Source organism: Cenococcum geophilum (assembly GCF_001692895.1).
Source record: "Cenococcum geophilum 1.58 unplaced genomic scaffold K441scaffold_64, whole genome shotgun sequence".
Classification (NCBI taxonomy): Eukaryota; Fungi; Ascomycota; class Dothideomycetes; order Gloniales; family Gloniaceae; genus Cenococcum; species Cenococcum geophilum.
In genome coordinates this window covers 571905-595307 of record NW_027137622.1, presented here as the reverse complement: position 1 = coordinate 595307, position 23403 = coordinate 571905, and the positions used below count along the sequence as shown (strand labels likewise).

At 48.2% G+C, this 23403-nt stretch overlaps 7 protein-coding genes across 7 annotated transcripts; 5 read left to right on the top strand and 2 right to left on the bottom strand.

Annotated features, from left to right (window-relative positions):
* Positions 1-1150: 1150 nt before the first annotated feature.
* Positions 1151-1879, bottom strand: K441DRAFT_668618 (uncharacterized protein). Its single transcript, XM_067650023.1, has 2 exons — positions 1579-1879; positions 1151-1440 (listed from the first exon to the last, which is right to left on the bottom strand). The coding sequence occupies exons 1-2, from the start codon at positions 1793-1795 to the stop codon at positions 1229-1231; spliced, it is 429 nt and encodes a 142-aa protein (XP_067498273.1). The 5' UTR covers positions 1796-1879; the 3' UTR covers positions 1151-1228.
* A 2489-nt stretch (positions 1880-4368) lies between these two features.
* Positions 4369-6196, bottom strand: K441DRAFT_668616 (uncharacterized protein). Its single transcript, XM_067650022.1, has 3 exons — positions 6129-6196; positions 5841-6058; positions 4369-5793 (listed from the first exon to the last, which is right to left on the bottom strand). Exons 1-3 carry the CDS (start codon positions 6164-6166, stop codon positions 4451-4453), a joined length of 1599 nt encoding a protein of 532 aa, XP_067498272.1. The 5' UTR covers positions 6167-6196; the 3' UTR covers positions 4369-4450.
* A 1110-nt stretch (positions 6197-7306) lies between these two features.
* On the top strand, positions 7307-8156 carry K441DRAFT_668612 (uncharacterized protein). Its single transcript, XM_067650021.1, has 2 exons — positions 7307-7749; positions 7811-8156. Exons 1-2 carry the CDS (start codon positions 7699-7701, stop codon positions 8147-8149), a joined length of 390 nt encoding a protein of 129 aa, XP_067498271.1. The 5' UTR covers positions 7307-7698; the 3' UTR covers positions 8150-8156.
* A 228-nt stretch (positions 8157-8384) lies between these two features.
* Positions 8385-10954, top strand: K441DRAFT_303674 (P-loop containing nucleoside triphosphate hydrolase protein). Its single transcript, XM_067641053.1, has 5 exons — positions 8385-8496; positions 8631-9576; positions 9624-10086; positions 10139-10342; positions 10392-10954. Exons 2-5 carry the CDS (start codon positions 8659-8661, stop codon positions 10841-10843), a joined length of 2037 nt encoding a protein of 678 aa, XP_067498270.1. The 5' UTR covers positions 8385-8496; positions 8631-8658; the 3' UTR covers positions 10844-10954.
* Positions 10955-11004: 50 nt separating this feature from the next.
* K441DRAFT_303670 (uncharacterized protein) lies at positions 11005-12802 on the top strand. The gene is made up of 2 exons (XM_067641052.1): positions 11005-11363; positions 11436-12802. The coding sequence occupies exons 1-2, from the start codon at positions 11294-11296 to the stop codon at positions 12674-12676; spliced, it is 1311 nt and encodes a 436-aa protein (XP_067498269.1). The 5' UTR covers positions 11005-11293; the 3' UTR covers positions 12677-12802.
* An 872-nt stretch (positions 12803-13674) lies between these two features.
* K441DRAFT_668609 (DUF1716 domain-containing protein) lies at positions 13675-15794 on the top strand. Its single transcript, XM_067650020.1, has one exon. The coding sequence runs from the start codon at positions 13707-13709 to the stop codon at positions 15546-15548; it is 1842 nt and encodes a 613-aa protein (XP_067498268.1). The 5' UTR covers positions 13675-13706; the 3' UTR covers positions 15549-15794.
* A 4632-nt stretch (positions 15795-20426) lies between these two features.
* K441DRAFT_587276 (uncharacterized protein) lies at positions 20427-22704 on the top strand (the record flags this gene model as incomplete). Its single annotated transcript, XM_067644668.1, has 6 exons — positions 20427-20546; positions 20596-20709; positions 20770-20868; positions 20925-21044; positions 21099-21243; positions 21296-22704. 6 exons carry the CDS (start codon positions 20427-20429, stop codon positions 22702-22704), a joined length of 2007 nt encoding a protein of 668 aa, XP_067498267.1.
* Positions 22705-23403: the final 699 nt, after the last annotated feature.

Below are 23403 nucleotides of genomic sequence, written 5' to 3'. Positions count from 1 at the left end.
TCGCAGGCATATTAGCGCGACAGTTGTTAGATTTAGGTAGCGGTACGGTGTGAGCATCGGGTGGTGATAGTGGTTGAACGTAGAGCTCGTCTATTGGTCAGTTAGTAGATCGCAGGCGCATCGGCATGATTGTTCGGTCGGGTCATAATAGCAGGCGTATTAGCGCTATTGGTTGGTTAATGTATTATATGCATATCGGCATAATTATTGTCTATATAGGTAGTAGTACGGTACCAGCGATAGGGTCGTTCGGGTAGTAGTATAATGCTAGCAACGGGGTTATATTCGTAGGCGTATTGGCACGAATTCTTATCTGTCTGTAGGCGTACTGGCGCGGCAGTTGTCTTATTTATAGGTTACGGGCGTTTAGGGGCGTACGTGACTACGTAACCTTTATTAATATATTCCAACACTGGCAGTTCTTTCTTTGTGGCGCTGTAGGAAGGCAGTTAGGTGTTGGTTTAGCTGCAGGTGGAAGCAGTAGATGTCGGTTGGCTGCAGGCGGAGCAGCAAGTGGTCGATTAGCTGCAGGGGGAAGCAGTAGATATCGGTTGGCTGCAGGCGGAGCAGCAAGTGGTCGATTAGCTGCAGGTGGAAGCAGTAGATATCGGTTGGCTGCAGGCGGAGCAGCAAGTGGTCGATTAGCTGCAGGCAGAGCAGCAAGTGGTCAATTAGCTGCAGGCAGAGCAGCAGGGGTCAGTCAGCTGGTAGAAGCCTAGCTGGTGGTATTCTATTAAACGTCATACGTTCCTAACGTTTTACCTATTCCCTATTATTTACCACCAAGATTGATTTTGAGCTTTAACTTGAGCTAGAAAAAGGGCTTAACGAGCTTGCTCTTACTATCAAATCTCTTCTTAACGTTAAGCTTCGATTTAAGCCTGATAAGCTTGTTCTTATCATTAAACCTCTTCTAGACGTTAAGCTTTAAGCTTCGCTTGGCGAGCTTACTCTTAGGCTTTAACTATAGCTTTGATTTATATTTGGCGAGCTTGGCGAGCTTACTCTTATGCTTTCTTTTGCTATTCACCTTCTATCCACTCTGTGAGTATACTTATAAGGGAGTGACGTCGATCAGTTGGTCAAATTTAAAATCCTTGGCTTTTAAGGTACGTAATTAGCTCTTATAGGGTCTTTCTAGTAATAAGAGCAAAATCGGCTATTATAAAGCCTTGAGTTCGTAGAAATTGTGGAATTTATACCGAATCGGAAAGTTGTGTAGCGTCCCTTATAATTTAAATGGTTCTTTCATTAGAAACAAAGGTAGGCATAATGGCAGGTAAATAGGGCCGTCGGTTGGCAATGGAGGGCAGGCTAGCAGGGCCGTCGATTGACTGTATGGTAGGCTGGCAGGGCCGTCGATTGACTGTATAGTAGGCTGGCAGGGCCGTCGATTAAGGTATGGTAGGCTGGTAGGGCCGTCGATTGACGTATGGTAGGCTGGTAGGGCCGTCGATTGACGTATGGTAGGCTGGTAGGGCCGTTAATTGACGTATAGTAGGGCAGCAGGGCCGTTAATTGGTAGAAGCCTAGCTGGTGGTGTTCCTAACACCAGAATCGATTAGTTCGCTGCCGTACGCTCTAAAGATCGACAGGNAGGTAGCAATAGTAAAAAGAGAGCTGCCGAACGCTCTAAAAGCTGCCGAACGCTTTTTGCCTTTCTACTACTCTTTACGACAAAGCAAGTAGCTNACTGCCGAACGTNGTACAACTTGCTCAATCCACAAGACTGCCGAACGTCTTCTTGAATTGTAATCGCAGAATGCCCTAGGTCAAGTGCTTGATCTATGCGCATTCATTGATTAATGTCGGAACACATGACCTAAGGCTAATATCACATAATGTCGTAATCGTAGTCTTATTAGGTTGTATGATGATTTTCGCAGAGGATCGTAAGGATCGCGGTGCCTAAGTAGGGGGTTAATTAGTCACCATAAGGATAACTAATTAAAGACACGACGACGACACGTCAACGACACGTAACCACGTAACTTCTGTCCATATATTCCGACAGTAAGGATTAACTGTAGAAATTTTAGAGTCGCTAGCTGCTATAAATAAAATGGGTAGCTAGGTTAAAGTTCTAATAAAAATATTTATTAAAACTTCTAATATTTGCTAAGAGTTAAATCTAATAAAAGGTCCTACTAACTATATACTGCTAGTACGCGACGATCGCCTCGACTCGAGTTGCATTACCTTTTATTAGAATACCTTCCGTTAGTTTATCAAAACCCCTCTAATAGGGATAACTATTAAGTATCTTATAAATCAGACCCCCGGTAGATCGTTAGTTACCTTAGCAAGCTTAGACGCGATTTTTTAGCTAGTATTAGAATAACCTACGCCGTCTTCCGAATTGCAAAATCACATCTAAGAGGCTTTGGCGAGTTTTGTTAAAAGCATAAGCAAAATCCATAAAACGGATATTATAGATATCTAATTCATTTATTTATATAACGCGTTATTATTACTAAAAGTTAATATAATATTTTTAAGACCTAGGGCTTCTAAATGGTATAAATTTTATAATACGGCTATCGCTTAGTCCTAACATTAATTTTGTTAAAGTTAAAAAACGTGTTGTTAAAAGCATAAGCATATATTATATCTTATTAAATAGTCTACTAATATAGATAAAACTATATAGATATATAGATATCTACTACTTAAAGCTATTGCAACACTTAGTAGGTGCTATAGTTGGGTCCTTTCTTAAAAATATCCTCCTTTAGCCCGGAGGGCCTCTACTACTACTAGGGGTAAACTTTGAGTAGAGCCTTGTGTAGAGCCTTAGTAGAGCTTCGTGCAGAGCTTCGTGCAGAGCCTCGTGCAGAGCCACGTACAGGCGTGCAGACGTGTAAATGTGCAGACGTGCAGACGTGTAGATGTGCAGACGTTCAGACGTTCGTACGGGCGATCGATTGCAGAGACGTTTGTAGAGACGGGCGTTCGTACGAGCCAATTGTAGAACCTTCCTAGTATATTAGCGCTGCGTGTTAGTAGAGCTTTTACAGAGCTTCGTGCAGAGCTTTTGCAGAGCTTCGTGCAGAGCTTTGTGTAGAGCTTTAGTAGAGCTTCGTGCAGAGCTCCTTGCAGAGCTTCGTGTAGAGCTTCGTGTAGAGCTTCGTGCAGAGCTTCGAGCAGAGCTTCATGTAGAGATTCGAGTAGAGATTCGAGCAGAGCTTCGAGCAGAGCTTCGAGCAGAGCTTCGTGCAGAGCTTCGAGTAGAGCTTCGTGCAGAGCTTCGAGCAGAGCTTCGTGCGGAGCCTCGTGCAGGGCTTTTGCAGAGCTTTGGTAGAGCTCCGTGCAGAGCTCCGTGCAGGTCTCCCCCTGAGCTTCGTTCCGCAGAGCTCTCGCAAAGCTCCACAGCTCTACGCAGAGGGCTGGCGGCGTGGGCGTGGACGTAAGCGTTCAGCGTTAGTGTTTACTGAGCGGCTCGGCGGTGCAAAGGTAGAATTGGGGCGTCTACGGCGACGAATTCCTCTTAACGTCACGCGCGTATAAGGAGCTAAAGATCTTATAACTTATATAGTAGGCTTTTCTCTATAATTTGGTATAATTTTATATCAACAGGTGTTGTAGAAGGGTAGATTAATTTCGTTAAAGTTAATAAGGTCTTCTTATATAAACGTGTTTAGGTTTTCCTATAAATCTCGCCAAAGTCTCTCAGACCAAGAAAACGATTGCCGTCCTAAATCAGCCTAGCGGACGGTGCGGATATTCCTATATCCGCACAATCGATTTCTTGGTCTGAGTTTCTGAGGTAAGATCGTTGGTACGTGCACTACGCGCACGTGCGGGCATGCTTCTTATCACCAACGAATTCTCTACCGAGGGTCTAAGAGCTTAGGGCGTCGTTTTACTATTTTAAAAATTAAAAATGCTCTTTTTTATCTCTTTTTATATACGGTAACTTAAATATATAAGTTATAATATAATTTTTTAATGTAATAGATTCTTTAAGTAATCTTATGTAAGGATATTTTATCCCCTACTCGAGGCCAAGGCCTGGCCTTCGGCTAGGCTTGGCTTGGCACCTCCTTGTAAGCACCTCGGGCTTGCAACCCTCTTCTTCTCTTCATCGGTTCGTCTCTGTACGAGGCTATGCTATACTCTTTACCATATCGTCCTCTTCCATCGACTCTCCTGTGACCCCTGCTCGGCTTGCCTGCTCCCTACCGTACACCCTGGCAATATGCCTCACAGACGCTCCGTTACCACCAAACGACGCCCCTCGGTGGAGAATTTGTTGGATAAGGAGCAGTATGCCCCCACTTACCAATAATCCACCAGGGGTCTGATTTATGAGATAACTAAACACCGGCAAGTTGTGGGACGAGTTCGCGATCAGTGTGATTTAGACAGAACACAGGGCGGTGAGAACTAGGATCAGAATTCATCTAACTATCTAGGCACGCTATTGAAGGACACAACCTATGCATTCGGCCTACTTAAGTCTTCCAATCAGAAGGAGAAGCTTCGACAGCGGGTTGCCCGGACCTGAATGAGCAATCTCTGCGACTGGATGCGGGCCATCCTCCAGTGACGGGACGTACATCTCGTAATGGCCAGTCTCTAGGGCGGTTTCCAGACGTTTTGCATGCTCGCTCTGCTCACCATATCTCGCGTAGCATGCGGCAAGTGCTTGTTCAAACCGCGATAAGGCTTCATCCCACATCCCTTGGCCCTGATAGAACAGTCCAATGCGCTCTAGCAAGGTGATCACTTGCCCGTCATCCAGTCTAGGGGTTTCTACCATGTCGGATTGGAGTTGGATGAACATGTCATCGCCGGCTTGATACCACTCGGCCTTGACGAACCACTTTGTCAAGTCGATACAGGCTTCGAAAAGGGCCCTTGTCTTCTGCTGGTCTGAGCGCAAGATCCCCCAAAAGGCTTGTTGAGCTTGATCGAGCGCCTCGTTCATCTTCTCTTCGCTACCTGTTTCGTCGTAATGTTCTAGCAAAGCCGTTCGGCAGCGTAGAGCGTGCGTCGCTAGTTCGCCTGGGTATTGCTCGCAGTGCTGGATTAGGCGAAGAAGTTGACTCTCCGTTGTTTCGGTGTTCCCGGTCTCTGCAGCTATCATGCTAGGCTGAGACTCCATGGCAGGCATGCTAGGCCCAGCGGCGGGCACCGAGAAATGAGGGTAAGGCTGATGCGAGGCCGATGTTGTACTGTGCATTCCGGTCTCGATGGAAGGGTCATCTGGGACCAAGATTGGGTTTTGTGGGCCATTCCTCGGGAGATCTTTAGAGAAAGTCCGGTTTTCCATTGCCTGAAGGATTTGCTCAAGATATGTTACTGCATCTGCTGCTCGAGACCAATAGCGAAACATCTCCACGACTTTCAGGAGGTGATCAATAGTCTTTGAATGCGCGAATCCATAGCTCTGAATATGTCTGTCTGTAACCCAATCAAAGACTGCATCCGCGTCCTTCATGCGGTCATTCTTGGCATAAAATGAAGCTAGCCGGTAGGCTACGGCCTTGGTGTCTGGATTGGTGGAGGAAAGTAGGTTTTCAAACCCAGCCAAGGTATCGCGGAACTTCTTCTCCGCTTCGTCTAACCTTCCCAGCCGTTCTGCTGCTAGAGCTTCTTGGTATATTGCGTCCAAGTCAGCTTTCGAGAGACCATTCCACATCAGTCTCAGCTGGTGATAGCGTGGGTTTGATATTGGGGGCGGTGTCCATTTCGGCCGAGGTCTTGGCACAGAAGAGAAAGAGGTATCCATTGGTGAAGGGATGTCGTTGCGTGGAGTTGTGTACTTGATCCCGATTGGGGTCGGTGCGTCTACACATTTGTCAGTGGGCATCAGCGGAGTAGATGTGCTGTACTACCTGCAGTAACATTGGATTTCTCAGGTTCAAGCTTCTTCCTTTGGAGACGTTGGCGAATGGTGTCTTCCGTGTACTCCTGGCCTCGAAATTTAAACAACGTATCTTTGTTATCTTCCTGCTTTCTCTTTTTGGCTTTGCTCAGCATCCAATTTCCTTCTTTAGCAGGCAGGTACTTCGACAAATTCCATTTTTTTATTTGCTTCTTGTATTGCTCCGTACTGGGATAATACATTAGTGGAACTGGTAGTAGAAGACTAACATCTTCGATATAACGATGGGTGGACATACGACGCCTTGAAATTAAACTTCTGTGACATGATCTCCATCGTGGCCGGGAGTGGCTTCCCCTCTTCGAGCCAGAGCCTTTTGATTTCAAGTTCATGCTTCTCCCAGTCCGCCTGAGTAACCGTTGAGTTGCGTGGATTAGGTTTCTGAGGCATTGGAGGCGGGTCCATGGGTCGCACATGAGATCGATTTGACGAATTGCTATTGTTCATGGGAACATTCAATGTAAAGTCGATACTCTGGGGAGAGGGGAGACGTATGGCCGAAGTTGAACTCGTGGGCGGCGGGTGAGAGGTGGTTTCATCATAGGCGGAGCCTTGGGGTCTCGCCGCATTGAGTGTGGCTTCATCAAGAGCATGTCCAACACCATATGGCGGGTCCAGCGCAGAGTTCGAGTAGTTCATGGATGGGTATCCGGTAAGGCCAGTCCACCCGTAGGACTCCGGCGGTGGAGGAAATTGAGAGCCCAGCGTGTCCGAGCTCGAGCTCGAGCTTTGCTCGTTCCATAGATGGTTGTAGGTGGGGGTGGGCATTGCAAAATCAACGAGAAGACAAAAAGCAACTCGCAAAGGTTGATCTATGTGCAGTCTTTCAAAGACAAGACGAAGGCTCTGAGGGTTGATGAGCTTTGCAAGATCGGTGTTGCGAGCTTATTATGCCTTTATTTCAAGCCGCTTAGCTGCCGACAATTGAAAGACTCTTGGACGGCCTTGCCTTTGAATGACGTGGAAGCGCACGGCGCAACTTCTCTCCCAAGGGCACCAACAGGTTACAGGGTCTACTTACGCCGCACGAGTGCCAGGAAGCGGGCGGAGGCTCTTTGATGCATGGCCGGAAATAACATCGCCTCTCAACTGCTGGGCGTTTTGTCAGCCCCCACGCAGACTGCACCCGCTCTGACATTTGATTCGCGGGGCAAAAGTGCCTGCCAAAGTTCTGCCAAAAGGTTGTGCAGGGGTTTCATCATCAGACGCCGGGAAGTGGCCCACGCTCCCGCCGCCTCCTATTGTGCGTCAAAGTTCTCACAGGGTTCCCCAAAGATTCCCACTGTAATGGGCCTAGCAGTGCATTTCATGCATGGACTTACTCGCACTTCACTCACGACCTCAACCACGCCTTGCCCTTGGATCAAGGCAGCGAAACCGTCCCATGGCTTCTTGGTTTACCGATTAGGTTGAAACTTTTCACACACGAAAGTGCCGCAGAAATGTCACCCTTCTGTAAACCAATTACAGGCCATGCGGAGCGCTAAATATATCAAATGCTGTCTGAGCTTCATCATGAATGAAAAGTTTCTAAAGTATCTCCCAAAAGTTCTCCAAAGATCCTCATTTTCCAAGATTCTTCTCGGACGGCATTTAAGCAATGAAGCATCCCCCAGAATCAGTTCTTTCATGTGCGACAGAGTACCCGACATTCCGACTTGGGCCACTACTATTTGAGCCAGACATTGGTGTCTGAAACCTACCGTACGTCCTTTCCAATTGCTTGCCCACCTGCCGGACTCTGCTCCAGACGTGGCTGAGAAAGAACTACCGCGGGTTAAGATACTGAAACATCCGCGGTGAATACGATGGACAACAGTACTACTTCTCTATCTAAGAAACATAACGATGGACACTCGGTTGGTGGCTCCTCATGCAATAGTTGTAGAGTAACATCTAAAGAGAAATGTATTCGTACAGGATAGTGGACCAGCACAAGCCCCAAAGAAGCCCTCCGCTGATTACGCCGAAGTGGGAAGGGGATGGGGAACTCGTGGAGATTTGCGGAAGCTCAACCGAGGAGACGTGAAAGCTGAAGCCGAGAAGAAGATAAAGTTATCACCCGACAACTCGACGTCGATCATGATGCAGCGCTGGCGAAATGAATCCACTCTCGATCAGCCGTACAACAGCATTGGAGCTGTCGAAGTTCAGGATGCTGGACAACAGTCAAGTGGTTTGGCACCAACTCAAGATGGCGGCTCAAGTATCCAGTATCTTGACCCTGAGGGCCAGAGTGAGGGAGATGCATCCGAGTAGACTGGGCTAGAATTCGTATAATGTCGAAAATAAAATATTTTAAGCCTTGTTAGATATGTTCCGATCGTAGATGGGATAAGCGATGCGGGCCAATTTTGTGCCTTCAAAAAGCAAACTAGGCTGCGAGCTCAGCTGACTGCCTGCACCCCCATGTCCTCTCCGTTTCGCATGCATGCCGTACACATGGTGCCTCGCTCTGCAGGCGGCCGCCCTAAGGAAGAAATGGCGGTCAGATCTCCACCAAGAACACGCCTATGGCCATTCTCTCAACATAGTGCGTCTTACATATTTCTCCATACAGCTAAGGGAGTATAATCCCCTTTTCTCCAAAAAAACAAACAAGAACGGTGAGCTCTTCCAATTCTCCATCTAAATGTAAACGAGCTAGGTGAAGTTCGACCAAGCTGTCTCCAATCCCTTGGCCATAATCTACCTCTGGGTATTTTGTGGTTCGAGTGGCTAACTTCAGGTCTATTTAAAGCTGCTAGTTATACAACACCTCGGAGGCAATGGATTTTGCAACTCCTCGCGTGTTTGCCACAGCTAGGAACGACCCCGATGAGATTGATGATACCTACGGAACGAAGCTTGAGATCAAGACCTATGAATCTCGCTACAATTCACACGGCAGCCGAGTCCGTTTGCAAGCTGGAACGAGAAGAACGGAGTTGAAGTTAAAAGAGCAAGATCATGAATCTGCACTTGTGTTGACGAGGTTCTACGGATGGGACAGAGAGCTTAAATATACGGATGTGGAAGTGAAATCACCGTACATGAGAGCCGCTCTACGCGCGGTCATCAAAGAGTATCCGGGCTTGACGTTCAAGACTGGAAATATCGTCCTCCGTGACCAGCCGAGATGTATTTTCCACTATCGCAACGAGCTTCGGGAATACGGAATCAACCTTCAAGACCAGTTGGCCGCACAGCACCTGCTTTTCATGCTCAATTACATGTACAACACGCTAAGCAGCGAGATCTCAAGCTACTATGCGTTCATGGAGTCACAATTAACTGCTCCAGGCATTGAATACGACCATCTTTGGATGGCTTTTCGCCCAGGGGACCTTATCTACACCCTGAAAGATGGTATTCACCGAGTCCTGAAGCTGAAGTCCATGGAACGATACTGGGGAGGTTGGATCCTGGAAACGGAAAAGATAGCAAACGATGGCACATCATTTGGATATGCTGAAGAGGAAATAACAATCGGCTGGTACGATGGCTACAAGCCTCTTAAGCAACTCTGTGCCTTCCCTTTGCAGTATCACTCTCAGGTGGAGGACATATCCCAAGCGCTGAGGGCCAGAGGCAAGAAGTACTGCAAGCTTCATGGTGTCCATCCTCAGTACTATTCAGGGAGCGCAAATTCACTTTGCCCATTTCGAGGATCTTTCATGAAAGAATACAGTTATCAATCCATCATAGTAAGCCAAAGACGCGATGTAGTCGAATATCCAATAACAAGAAGCAGATCAAAGGCCGCATCATTGTGGACTGCACTAAGTTTGCTCAGATCAGACCATCACACAAGGTCAAAGTTTCCACAGATCAAGCCGCGAAGTGGAGGGGAGACGAGGAATCAGAAGGCGAAGGCGAGGAAATTTCCACAGTTCGAGCCGCGAAGTGGAAGGAAGGTGAGCCACCAGTACTTTCAGGCGATGAGCTCCTCATATGCGATAACGTCATCCCCGGCTTCTCACTTAGTGCCAAGAGGTGGTGCTTCTTCGAGCTTGACTATATTCAGGAGTTTGAGTATAATACTAGAGCCTTCGAGTCGCTGGTTCTTGCAGAGGAACAGAAGTCGATGATTCACTCGTTGGTCAAGATCCATGCGGATGAGAGACTGCAGTTTGATGATCACATTCAAGGCAAAGGGAAAGGGATGATTTTCTTACTTCATGGAGAACCTGGTGTAGGGAAAACTCTGACGGCTGGTAAGTACTTGCTGCTTTGGAAGAATATGAGCTTCTGCTAACTCTTACTAAGAGAGTATAGCTGACTATACTAAACGACCTCTCTATACAGTTAGCTCTGGTGATCTCGGAGCAGATGCAGCCGCTACAGAGCGTGCTCTGACAGATATCCTCGAACTAGCTACATCCTGGAATGCCATAGTCCTCATTGACGAAGCAGACGTCTTCTTAGAACAACGAAGTCATCATGATTTACAGCGTAATGGTCTTGTCTCTGGTAGGACTCCTTTTTCTTACACCTCAATGCCTGAAACTCATTGGCCTAGTCTTTCTGCGACTTCTCGAGTACTACGAGGGCATTATGTTCCTTACAACAAACCGCATTGGGTCTTTCGATGCTGCGTTCAAGTCCCGTATTCACCTCGCAATCAAATATCCAGCCCTGTCGATTGCGTCCCAACGAGATCTATGGATGGCATTCCTCAACAGGCCTGGCTGGTTGGACAATACGATTTTGGACAGTCTGGCCTCTGAGGGACTGAATGGACGACAGATCAAAAACATTGTGCGAACAGCAAGTGCGTTAGCTCTGGCAGCGGGAAGAGAGCTCCACCTGAAAGACATCAAGATGAGCCTGAAAGCTATAAAGGACTTTGAGCAGGACTTCTCAGAGGGGAAACAGGATGCGGAGATTGAGCAACATGTTTCACAGGGCACCGCAGGATATGCTGACTCCTCGGGTGCAGAACATAGAGCCAAGAGACAGAGACAGGTTTAGACAAGACTTGAGGTGAGCAAAGGGATAGTCCGCTTGAGATTGGCCAGATTTCGCATATCGTTATGAACATTAAATTTGATATATTTTCCGCCTGTATTGACTACTTTGCCATTTGTTCCGCCTGTTTATCAATCACTTCTTACTGCCTAGTCTGCTCCAACCAGTGATGTAACTGATCTGGTTCGCTTATCGGTTGTTTGGTTGGAAAATCTTCAAAATCGCAATAGGTTTGGAGCTTTGATTGGCTTGCAGCCGGTTGGTTCTGGAAACTTCTATTAACCGGGTAACGAGCTAAGCGAGATCGGCTGGGTTCGGCTAAAATTCTACTACTTGCTGCTGGTAGGCAGCAGTAAAAACTTTAAATATATAAAAACGCGCACAAGATTTAAACTTGTAAAAATACGACAAGAACACCTCTTTGACGGCTTTCTAATCCATATCGAGGTTTACATGAGTAGCTACGCCTGCTCTATACGAATACTCATTCTGCACGGCCACTCTTGCCTTGCCATTCAATCTGGTAGGTCACCAAATTTCAATGGAAGCTCCATGAGGCCTTACTGAGTTGCTGACAGCAATGTGCATGAATTAGTCTTTCAAATGTCTCGTCTCTTCCAGCTACCCGTAGAATTGGTCGAAATTATCACTTCATTCTTACCACCCGAGGACTTATTCAACCTCCGCCTCACATGCTGTGAGCTTAGCTCGAAGACGTTCCATTACTTTACGCAGGAGCATTTCACTATAAAACAATTCTTTCCCTCTCTTTATGGCCTCGAGGCTTTACTTGCTATTTCAAAGTCAAGATTAAGAGAAAGCCTGAGGACTGTCGTATTTGATTTCCAAGATTTAGATTTAACAGTATTTCCAGTAACGGCTAGGGATGACGAAATAAAGAAACAGAGCCTGCAAGGTTACTCTCGCTATGTTAATGAGAACCAATATATGACGGAAACGGGTCTTGACGCAATAATCCTCCAGGAAGCCTTTGCTAATCTACCCAACTGCTCTACTCTTGAAATCCGAGACTATTCACGGTTTACGTTTGGGGCTCATATACCGGATGATGGTGTTTACCCATTGAGCAGCTATGGGGAATCTCAATTCCGCAAGGTGACCGCCGGTCAGAATTTGCGAGAGACGACTATATCCACCCAAGTTAACAGAATCTTCGCTATTGCTCTGCACGCTGCGGTAACAGCCAAGCTCCCATTAGAGTCAGCTATCATGGACTATGGGTGGTTTTGGAGATATGAAATCCTACTCTTACCGTCTCCGAGATGGTTTAATCCAATTGACTGCTCCCTAAAGAAGTTGCTCCACCTGCAGTTATATATTACACCCCCTGCCGATTTACAAGAGCCAGAGTGGGCCTGTACGGTGGATCGTATTGTGCAATTCTTTATTCTGGCTCCTAATATTAACAGATTGGGGTTACATTTGGGATACCGACAAAGTGCCAGTTTATTTTTTGTCCACCTCGTTAATACTCTAGATTTTGGAAATATAACGATGTTAGACCTAATATGGATCTTTACCGACCGGGATAGCATTATTGGGGCCTTTACAAGGCTCTCCTCGAAAATCTCTTGTCTTAAACTATACGGTTTTAAAGTCTGTAATGGGAATATAAAGGATATTTTTGAATTTATTGGGGGCAAAATGCAGCTTAAGAAGATTTCTGGGCAATACATTTACCAGAATTCTTCCAAAATTGCATTCAAATCTCCTGGGAGCGAGAATAGATCCGATCTTTCAGTTTGCTTTTGTTATGAAGGGCCAGATATTACGAATTTTATGAATGACCTTATTTCTTCTATAGTTATAATTTAGAAGCATTACCGCAAGCTCTAGCAACTTTCTCTTCAAAAATTAGTCTAGGTTTTACTTCAGATAGTATTTAAGAATAATTGTTTGGCTCTTCCGCTGCTAAATCTTGCTACTAGCATTATATAAAGCAGGGTTCTTAGTGCCAAAACGTAAAGTTATATCGTGTTAAATTCTAAGGTATCTAATAGCTAGTGACGCTAATAGCGAAGCTGCCAAGAGACTGTATAGTAGTTTAGCTAGCTAGCGATAGGATGTAGGCAGTAAGCTTCTAGTAGGATCTTCTACGCGCTAATAGCTCGCGACTTTAATATATAAAGTAGCAATAGAATTTAGTATTTTAAAGCGCGTATTAACTTTTTTTTTAGATCTAGTAGATTAGGAGTATATTAAGCAATAAGAAATATAGAAATTCTTAATATAGCCCTTATTAGTATTTCTAATTATCTCTAATAATGTATTACCTACTAATCCCTAAAGGTTAATATTTTTATATTAGGTTTAATAAAGTATTAATATTTTAGGAAAGGTATAAGACACTAAAGAATCTTATTATAGCCTTATTAAAAATCCCTAACCTTTCTCTAATATATTAATATTACTTATAAAGATACTATAAATAACCCCATTTTATATATACCAGCTAGGCCTTTAAGCTTTATCTATTACTCCTTTCTTATCTATATTATAAGCTTTATATTAATCAAGTCCTTTAATACCTTTAATACCTAGTTTTATAGCCTCTATACCTTTTACTAATAACAATAAAGGTAAATAGTATATTCTAGAGCTCTATAAAATCGGCCTCTATACCTCTATATAGTAGAGCCCAGGAACCTAGTAGTTACTATTACCGTTCTATTAGGATCGTGCTGATAGACTATAGAGAGTGAACGGATAGACAGTATTTAAAATATCGTGAAGGTGGAGGCCTGGAGCTTTGACCACCCAAAGTCTGCGGAACCATCAATCCAGTTCTAAATCCACAACACCCTTAAGAACAACCACCATCCCCTTTTGTACATAACATTCCGATATGACGAGCATAGACGAACTCTTCAAAAGACCTAACCTACCCTCCAAACGCAAACTCGAGAGCCCCTCCGATCCAACCCAATCATACAAATCCGCCAAACTCACCGCAAACGGAGATGCCAAACGGCGGGACCACGCCTCGGTAGAGGCTGGAGATCTGGATGATGAAGAAGCAGGGCCAGAACTCCCTCCTGGCCTCGCCGAGGATGACGGTCCGGATGAAGATGATGAAGGGCGCTTCTTTGGCAGTGGCATAGAGGAGGAGGCCAAACAAGCACTGGATTACCTGGATACGCGGGATAATGAAGAACACTATATGGAAGAGAAGATCGATAGCTCATGGCTTCGCAAACTGGCGCTCAGTTTCGAGAAGCGGATATCAAAGAACGCGGAATTGCGGGCGAAATACGAAGACGATCCTCAGAAATTCATGGGCTCAGAGGCGGATTTGGACGCAGATATCAAGGCGCTTTCGATACTTTCAGAACATCCAGAACTATATGAGGAGTTTGCGAAACTGGGATGCGTCAATTCGCTGGTGTCACTGCTAGCACATGAAAACACAGACATTGCGATTGACGCCATCGAAATGATCTCAGAGCTCACAGACGAGGATGTCCAGGCCTCGCCGGCCCAATGGGACGCCCTAGTCGACGTGATGCTAGATGCGGATCTGCTCGACTTGCTAGTCTCGAACTTCTCACGATTTGACGAAAGCATAGACGCGGATCGAAGCGGCGTATACCACTCCCTGAGCGTAATTGAAAACCTCGCATCGCAGCCCTCCACTGCCGAGCGTATAGGCGCGGACACTACACTGCTCTCCTGGCTCCTCAAACGCATCCAGAAAATAGAATCACCCCTGACCCAAAACAAGCAATACGCCGCCGAAATCCTCGCCATCCTGCTGCAATCCTCCTCGGCGAACCGTAAACGCCTCACGGAGCTCGATGGCGTCGACACCCTCCTCCAACTCCTCGCCGCGTACCGGAAGCGCGACCCGCGGAAGGACAGCGAGGAGGAAGAGTACGTCGAGAATCTCTTCGACTGCCTAACTTGCGTCGTCGACGAGCCGGACGGCAAAGCCAAATTCGTCGACGCCGAGGGCGTCGAGCTCTGCCTCATCATGCTGCGCGAGGGCAAGATGAGCAAGCCGCGCGCCCTGCGCGTCCTCGACCACGCCACCGGGTACGCCGAGGCCGCGCCGACCGCCGCGTCGGCCCAAAAGGGCGGCGCAAAAGCGAAGGACGACGACGCCGAGGAGCGCAACCCGAACCGCGGCGCGCTGGTCTGCGAGAAGCTCGTCGAGGCCGCCGGCCTCAAGACCGTCTTCGCCATGTTCATGAAGAGGCAGGACGCCCCGACTACCGAGCACCTCCTGGGCATTCTGGCGGCGCTGCTGCGCTCGCTGCCGGCGGCGTCGGCGCCGCGGATCCGCACGCTGGCGAAGTTTGTCGAGAAGGACTACGAGAAGATTGGGAAGCTGGTGGCGCTGCGCCGGGACTATGCGGGCCGTGTTGCGGCTGTGGATGCGCAGATTAAAGACGAGAGGCGTGGCAGGAGTAGGGAGGAAGTTGAGGAGATGGCGGATGAGTGGTTTTCGCGTCGGCTGGATGCTGGGTTGTTTTGTTTGCAGACGGTCGACGTAATTTTAGCGTGGTTGGTCGCTGAGGATGATGGCGCGAGGAAGAAGATTGTGAAGTTGCTGGCGGAGAGGGATGAAGGGCTGGCAGACTTGAGGAAGACGTTAAGGGAGCAGCTGGATGGGATGGACGAAGGGCTTGGCAGTGGGGAGGCGATGCTGAGGGATATGTTGGAGACGCTGATAGGATTTCTGGGATAGAGATCTAGTATGACAGGAATGTATATTTTGACAACTCGCGAGATCGGCTGCTTCGGCGATTTAAATGCGATGGTGTGAAGTTTGAATGTTTATTGATCTACCAAGATCCTTGGGGAGCTGTCCCATAAAAAATTTCTTTTTGCAGCGGATAATACTTCTCTCAGTACTTACCGTTTTCGGTCCCGGCCTTTTTCATCTCCCTTAGAATCCATTCGTTCCACAAGGCGAAACCTCGCCACCGTCCCCGCTATTTAATCCCTTAGTTTATTATATAAAATTCTGAGTCCCTAAGTCAGCAAACCCTTCACGGAGCTGAGGCCATTGTGGCCCTGAGCAAGGCTGACCGTTGAGGAAACCAACGCCAACCGTGCCAATGTCGACGTAGACGCCCTGAGGTTCGTGCAGAAAGCCGACTCGAGTAGAGCCACACTTAAGCTAAGCGTGACAATGCCAGGACCAAGATCGTTGATAATAGACTGGCGTGTGCATTGTGCTGTTCCGCGTTGATTTGTTCAGGTCGCTGCACGTTCTCCTGTTATATATTCATGGAAGAGAAGGTGAAGGTTCTCGAGCCAATTTCTCGTGGTTGTCCGAGGAAGGCAGCCACAAAGCGCAGTGCGAGCCATTTCGCTTCTACCAGTACATTGTCTCTTTGAATCTCGTTTTAAGTGGGTGTTAATGTCGCTGGCCAAACGGTGCGGATTTACACCCTTTTTACGTAGGGCCGTACCTAAAGAAGGCAGAAGCCCGCTGAAGCAGCCGTACTTGTTACTTAAAAAGGTATGAATTTGCACCGTTTAATCAACAAGATCAACAAGCGTTTACAACAAGATGCAGAGAGACGGTGTAGGCCATAACGATTGCTGGTGTGTGAGTCTAGGGTCCGGACTCGTTCGCAATTTTCGTGTGCTGCTGTCCTGTTAGCTATTGCGTAATCGAGGTTGAAGGTGGTTCTATGAAAAGGCTTGGATCAATTTAGATCATATAACTCGGAAGAAACATTAAGGCGAGGAAAGATATTAAAATGCCCGAGCGGTGATACTGGAAATTTGAACATGTTCATCGTTGGGGTACAAGTCGACGAAAATTTTGGCGCGGGCCTATGCTTAACGCGTACCGGAGCTCTGCGTAGAGCTTTTATAGGGATTTTTTTGGAGCTTCTCTATGTAGAGCTTGCATTTGGGCTCATTTTTGAGGGTCTTGTAACCGATTTCGTGTGGCCAATTCACTGGGTGGCTAATACACTATGTAGCAGAAGCTTTATATAGAGCTCTAAGGGGGAGATCTCCTTAACCCCCCATAGAGCCGTAGAGCTTTGTAGAGCTTTTAGTCTGGTACATTTATGGGAGCGTTGTGGAGGGCTTCGTGAGGTGTTCGTGCAGGCGTTTGTGTAGAACTTCGTGTTTATAGAGCCTTCCTAGTATATTAACGCCGTATGTTAGTAGAGCTTTAGAGCTTCGTATAGACTTTCAGGTAGAATTTCAAGTAGAGGTTTTAAAAATTTAATATTCGTAAAAATGGCACCGTCTGGACAGCAATTGTGCCTCACGCTCCGAACGGCTAAGCAGCATGACCCAATCACTATAGTTCCTGGGGGGCTAGCTGTAGGCTTGAGAACATGTACTCTAGAAGTTCCCCGGAGAAGATTTTACACATTGGTTCCATCCGGAGTGCAGACCCCTGGATAACACCTAGTCTAACAGGAAGACAATTCTCTAGGACGGGCATCGTGTGGCGAGGCCTCCACGTAGCTCGTTCCTTATGGTCCATCGGTGTTGGTTTTGGGGAGTGACAGGTTTCATTTCCAATGGTCTGGGTCCTAGCACCAGCATCTTCTAGCTCTTTGTTAATCAGAAGGGTGAGGGATCGGTCGAAAGGAGGTATTAGAGTTCAATGTCGTAGTTGAATATTTGCCAGAAGACTATCAGCGTCCGGGATGAACACCACCCGAGATGGGAGAAGGTCTGTGGACGAATTCCGAGTGCAAGAGCTTCACTTAGAGTATGACGCGATAGATCGCGAATAACCCTAGACAGTTCTTATAAAAAATTACGGAATATTTCGGCGATAGGCTATCCAAGGACCACTTTTGAGCATTGGTACCTGGGAGAACCCGGTAGAGACGGGAGCACAGAGTGCAAGGAAGATTTCCGGAAACTGGGCATGGTTTTGAAGCAGGCAGTATTGATGGATGTTTGCTCAGCCGTGGATTGTTGGAAGCTAACGCTTGCAAGCGAAGGGTGGCAGTGTTGGGAAACCCGTCATATGGTCATTCCTTGAGGAATGCACTAAGAGTTGGGAGGCTTGAAGTCTTCAAGCTTCCACCATGTCCATGGCGCTTTTGGAATTTGTCCACGCAGGAGAGGTACATAAGTTAACCGGAGAACAACACATGCACGAGGAGTAGCGGGAGATCAAAGCATCTTCATAGCCTCTTTTGGTAAGATTAGTGTTGGTGGCGTGGAATCTCAATATGCAGTAAGTTAAACGATGCGGGTTGGTTGCTAGGAGTGCTGTTTGTGGGTGTGTGGGGTAATATATTAATTCTGCAGAAGAGAGCTTGAAATTAGTTGAACGGTCCGGTCAGGCGAGCAACAGGAGAATTCAGATTGCCGAATTACGACCAGTGCTTCCAGCCCCACCTTTCTTCAGCAGATAATGAAAAAAAGTTAGGGCGTCGAATTACCATAAAGAGATTTCTAAGCTATAACGCCCCTCAATCCGTAAGTCCAGATGTGGAACGAAGCCAGCAGAGCTTCAGATATCGCTGTCGTAACCTCAAGCGGAACAAACAGTACATGAATGCAGACTTGTTGAAGACGAGGATGTGGCGGTGACATGTAGAGAATTAGTCCACGAAGGTAGCTTAGGTAACTTGACGAAAAGACAAGCATTGTTGGTATGTGCATGGGGTTTGCCAAAGATATAGCAGGATTAAGCGCCCATACTGCAAGTGCCTAACCGTTGGCCTTCTTGGGGATGTGCGGACAAGGTTTAGCCACGCGGAGTCCGCCTTCTCCGCATCTGGCTAGCTTTGCTAGCTCTGGAGGCCAGTTCACATGTTGGTGGTGTCCGGCTATCCGCAACTAGAAAGCCTTTTCTGCGGCCCGTCAGCTGCCGGAGATGCTGCAGCACAGAGTAGACCGGGATAGAGTAGGTGGAGCCCCGGTCGGCCAGCCGTGTCGTGAACGCTCTGGCTCATCGAGTCATCGATGAGCATGGGGACATGGGGAAGATGCAAGCGAAGAGGCGCGAGAGGTTAAGCGCGATTATCGAATATTGCCAAAGGAAAGTCTAGAGGAATCGTCCCCTGGGCGATATCCCGCACTGCAGGTGAGCGATAAAAGGTAACGCGAACGAAGCAGGGCGCAGCAAGCAGGAAGCGGGACGCAGTGTTGCAAAAGCTAAGAATGTCCCACACCTTTGAAGATAGACAACGACAAGATTCTGGCCCCCAATCGGCCATAGTTGTAAAAGGTGCCTGCGTCTCGGGTTTGAGGAGCGAGATGACGGACAGCACACTTGTCGGTATTCAGCATCGTCGGTCAACGAGCTGCATACCAAGGAAAGTCTCCCAGGCCATGGCGTTCCGCGTAAGCCGCTCTCGCGTTTATGGCGACGGCCAGACGGCCTCTGTTCGTTTGGCGCCAGCGCGCCACGTATTCCGGTGTGATTCTGCATGTCAAACCAGGGCAGATGGGGCGAAGACCCTCGGCAAAGGCTGCAGATTGCCGGCCAAGGCCCGCTGCCGCAGTTTTCGAATTGAGTTGCGGTGGTCACAGTAATCGCAGCGGCCGCAGTGGTCGCGGTGGTTTTTTGTGGTGGGATAGCTACGGCCGCACTCTGCACGAGCTACTGCACGAACGCCCATATCCCACCTATCCAGCAGCCTGAAACTGCGAATGCCCCCCCAGAAGTCCCCTCCAAAAGCACGGTAGACTCGCCACAAGTCAGTGTCGGATCTGCTGGTTTCTCAAACTCTCGAGCCCTGAGTCGTGGAACGGAGAATTTACTTTGCGAATACAGATCGGCACCATCCGCCGTTGTTGGTGGCTTTCCCAGCTCCACTGCGCTGGTGCTGCGACAAGCCCAGGGCCTCTCGACACAGGCCGCTATCTTACCCGTTGGTTTTGTTAGGTGTTGTTAGGTTGGCTAGAGTGCTTAGGGTCATCGTTTAGGGCGTGCCCGACAGGCAGAGAAGGAGCGGATCCTTCACATTCAGCACATCCACCAGCGCTTAAATGCCTGGGGTGCTGGTCTTCGGCACACTCCCATTGGACTGTCCTAGCCAAGACGCGGCCGCCATCAGCGCACGGTTACCTAGGTGAGTTGACCAACACCTGGACTTCGAGGTCGGCCACGGCACGCCGCGAAGGAGACGACAAAGCACAAAGAAGGTGTTGCTTTCAAACCAACACGACTCCGAACTCCACGCCAGAGCCCCATCAAAGCTATATCAACTTCCGCACCGAGCTTGCTTTGCTGCTGCCATTGCTTCTTCTTAACTGCACCATTCGCCTTCCAGATTCCCGAGCAGTGTCGCTTGTCGCCCGCGCATCTCTCCGCTGCCTGATTCGTCGCTGCAACACGTCCGTCGGCCTTGCTACCAACAAGCTGGTTGCTCGCAAGGCAACTTTTTGTCGCCCAGCGGAGCCCTGCTCTAGGACTCGTCCAAGCGGCGCAGCTCTGGCGCAGCACGACACCTGCGACCTCAGAGCATGGCAACGGTGACGCAGCTAATGCCATCCCCTACTCAGGGCTTGAAGTCTGCTTTCAGCCCATATACGGACTCTCCCAGCTCACCAGCTTCATTCCCCCACCATGCGTACTCCAACAGGTGAGAGAGTACCGCCATCTTTACTCTATGTTACAATGCTGATGGCGACTCCTCCAAGATCCTCTGGCACCACTTCTGACCACCTTCAACCTCCCCCGAGCCCCTACCCAGCCCATATAGACCCCTCGCCTGTTGATAGCAATGGAACGAATTCGACCGAGGTAACAACATCAGGGCTGTTCTACTATCCATTCGCTAAGGCCCCTGCAGATAGAAGATGATGCGCAAGAAAATCCTCTTAGTGAGGATGAGTCGAGTGATATAATAAGGTCGCCAGACATGGAGGACATTACCAGTCCATCAAGCCAGGGCAGTGCAGGAAAGGTGGGCGCGCATTATTTATACATCCACTGCTGGGTATTATGTAGTTTAACCATCCGCCAGCTCACCAAACTCAACACGGTGGTGCCTACAAGGGCACGATCAAACTCCGATGAAGCCCCACAATCGGTCATCCATGCCCCAGCCGACTTCAAAACATTTGTAAGTATGACAGCCCGTGTTCTTTTTCACCACTCATTGACCAGGCAAAATTCCAGCAACCTCGAAAGTCGGTCGTCATTTCTTCGGCCGATATTTCCTCGGCGGCAACGGATAGCTCGGACGCTACTACCAGGTCGCCAACAACACCCGAGTCTAATGTATTACCTGATGACAAGGTACGATGGGAGCGTTTAACAGGTTTAGGAGTCATTGCGGCTGAGCACTCACAGCGAACGTCTGGAGCATTCACCTCTCCGATCAACACATCAATCCCCCCGCCAGGACCTGCAGAGCGTACAACACCGCGGGCACAAACGCGACAAGAAGTGGAGGACGAACGGAGAAGGCGGAACAGAGCGAGTACAAGTCTAGAAGGTGAATATGAGACTAGTCTATTTCCGGCTATTCCTCTAACTCGTTGCCCTAGATATTGCAGAAACGGAGGATAACGGCACAGCTCAAACTCCGGACGAGGTGGCCGAGGTGGCCGAGGCCGCCTCGGTGGTGTCTACAAGCACTCAGACTATGGGTGAAGCTCTCCAGGACATCCATGATGCAGAGAGAGAGATCCAAGCACTTAGAAATGCCTTGAGCGAATGCTGGACCCTATGTAATACGCTGGCTAAACTCAGCCAAAACCACCGGGAAAGGATGTTTCAGTTTTCTGGTGGGAGGGCCGAAACGCAGGAGCAAGCTTGGCAGAGCTGTTGGCGGCTTTGTCAGAAACTATATGACAGTCGGGATGAGGACCACGCTAGCCAGGTGCGGCCGACTCTAGAACTATGCCGGGATTTTTGCCAGGCTTTATTCGAAGTTAGACAGCGAGGAGACGAAACCGCGGACTCTGTGCTCCGTGTCAGCTTCGAATTAAATAACCACCTATATAATACTCACGACCGAAATTTGCCCGAGGCATTCAGAGAAAGGACGCTCGATTTCTATTTGACTTTATGCCATAGACTCATGAAGCAGAGAACATCGCTGCCCGAGGAAACGGATGCATTACTACGAGCTTGCTGGTCACTGGCAGAAATGCTTTTTAGCATCCGGCAAAACAACCGAGATGGAAAACCCGCCGACGAAGAGCTGTTCGGCTCAGCAGTTCAGGCTTGCTGGGAACTCTGTGACCTCTTTCGGGAAGGCTGGACACAGATCCGCCCAGAGAGAGGAACTCCTCGACCAAGCCAGTACGCTTTCCCCGCATCAATCAGTCAGCCCTCACGGTCCGAGCGGTCTTCCTCCGTCGACGAGAGTTATCACAGCGCCGTATCCATGAATCCCGAGACTCCTACCACCATCTTCGATGACCGTGAAGAGCTGTCACCAGCGGATGAACCAAATGTGCCGAATATCCTCGTTCTTGGACCAGAGAATAACACAACCCGGACTCACAACCGCTGGTCATCCTCCGCATCTACCTTGTCCGGTTACTCGGAATCATCCCAACGTACCTCCTCTACCGCAACGGCAGGCCGCGAAGACCCTCACCTTATCCGCCTCAAGGCACTAATTATGAAAGCTGCAATCAACGCAGGATATACTCGTGGACATCCGTTACCCGCCTATGTAAAAAGCTTACCATCAAACTCATTTGGGTCAGCACCCTGGCAGACTAAGTTGCTGGAGTCCTATAAGAAGCTTGTAATGACCGACCCAACACTACGAAATGCCCATAAACTACCACCAAGGCGGCTAACTGCCGGGGAGGTGGCGCGCGCTGTGCAGTGGATGGGTCGGAGCGAACAATTTTCTTGGATGCGAGACTTGTTCCGGTTCGTTTTTGGGTTCTTTCCAGAAGATCCAAGTGCAAGGAAGAACGTTACGATTTCGACATAGTTTCCCGTGGTGTAAGAGGACAGGAGCTTTACGGCTTCGGATTGGGGTTTGTTGGCCTGTCGTGTAAGATGACCTACATTTTTTCACCCGTCTTGTCATCTTCTGAAATTCATGGGAGGCTTTTTGGTGTCATAATAGTTAGGGTGAGCACCTGGATTTCCCTACACATGGGATTAATTCGTCATCGCCTGGTCTTGGTTCCGACACATCTTTTGTTTTATTTTGGAAGGCTGGCATCTGCGTTGATTTTAACCCCACGTGCGATTTAGCTGCTGGATTGCGATATACCCTTTACGCTCACTTTTGGGACCAACTTTGATTTATTTTAGAGCCTAATGTTGGTGTTGGGGTTTAAGGCCATATTCTTCACTTCAACTGTACATTTTTCTGGGATAGCCCCCCACGTAATTGAGGCACCTTCTCCTGAGAAGGTCACGCTATACTATTCTTCCTCTATAAGGTTTCTGTTCCTGTTAAAGCTCTCTAAGACTTCTAACCATCTAGCGCGCTTGCCTTCAAGGCGTTACTGTGGGAGGCACTCAAGTTTACGATTTCACTGACATGGACTGCACTGGAGATTTTTCACAAGAGAATTCGAGTTGATGCAGAGGCATAACTGTAAGTACAACTCTACCCCATGTTTATTTCACCCAATAACTAACCACCCAACCACCCAGTCAATCCCCCCTCGCACTCCGA

Excerpts from the sequence above, each read along its gene's own strand:
- K441DRAFT_668612 (XM_067650021.1), top strand. The coding sequence starts at position 7,699 with ATGGACAACAGTACTACTTCTCTATCTAAGAAACATAACGATGGACAC. Across the intron at positions 7,750-7,810 it reads AACATAACGATGGACACTCG|GATAGTGGACCAGCACAAGC; the intron begins GTTGGTGGCTCC and ends GTATTCGTACAG.
- K441DRAFT_668609 (XM_067650020.1), top strand. The coding sequence starts at position 13,707 with ATGACGAGCATAGACGAACTCTTCAAAAGACCTAACCTACCCTCCAAA.
- K441DRAFT_303674 (XM_067641053.1), top strand. The coding sequence starts at position 8,659 with ATGGATTTTGCAACTCCTCGCGTGTTTGCCACAGCTAGGAACGACCCC. Across the intron at positions 9,577-9,623 it reads ACAGTTATCAATCCATCATA|ATCAAAGGCCGCATCATTGT; the intron begins GTAAGCCAAAGA and ends AACAAGAAGCAG. Across the intron at positions 10,343-10,391 it reads GCGTAATGGTCTTGTCTCTG|TCTTTCTGCGACTTCTCGAG; the intron begins GTAGGACTCCTT and ends TCATTGGCCTAG.
- K441DRAFT_303670 (XM_067641052.1), top strand. The coding sequence starts at position 11,294 with ATGAGTAGCTACGCCTGCTCTATACGAATACTCATTCTGCACGGCCAC. Across the intron at positions 11,364-11,435 it reads TTGCCTTGCCATTCAATCTG|TCTTTCAAATGTCTCGTCTC; the intron begins GTAGGTCACCAA and ends TGCATGAATTAG.
- K441DRAFT_668616 (XM_067650022.1), bottom strand. The coding sequence starts at position 6,166 with ATGGAGATCATGTCACAGAAGTTTAATTTCAAGGCGTC. Across the intron at positions 6,059-6,128 it reads AAGTTTAATTTCAAGGCGTC|TACGGAGCAATACAAGAAGC; the intron begins GTATGTCCACCC and ends GTATTATCCCAG. Across the intron at positions 5,794-5,840 it reads GAAATCCAATGTTACTGCAG|ACGCACCGACCCCAATCGGG; the intron begins GTAGTACAGCAC and ends ACAAATGTGTAG.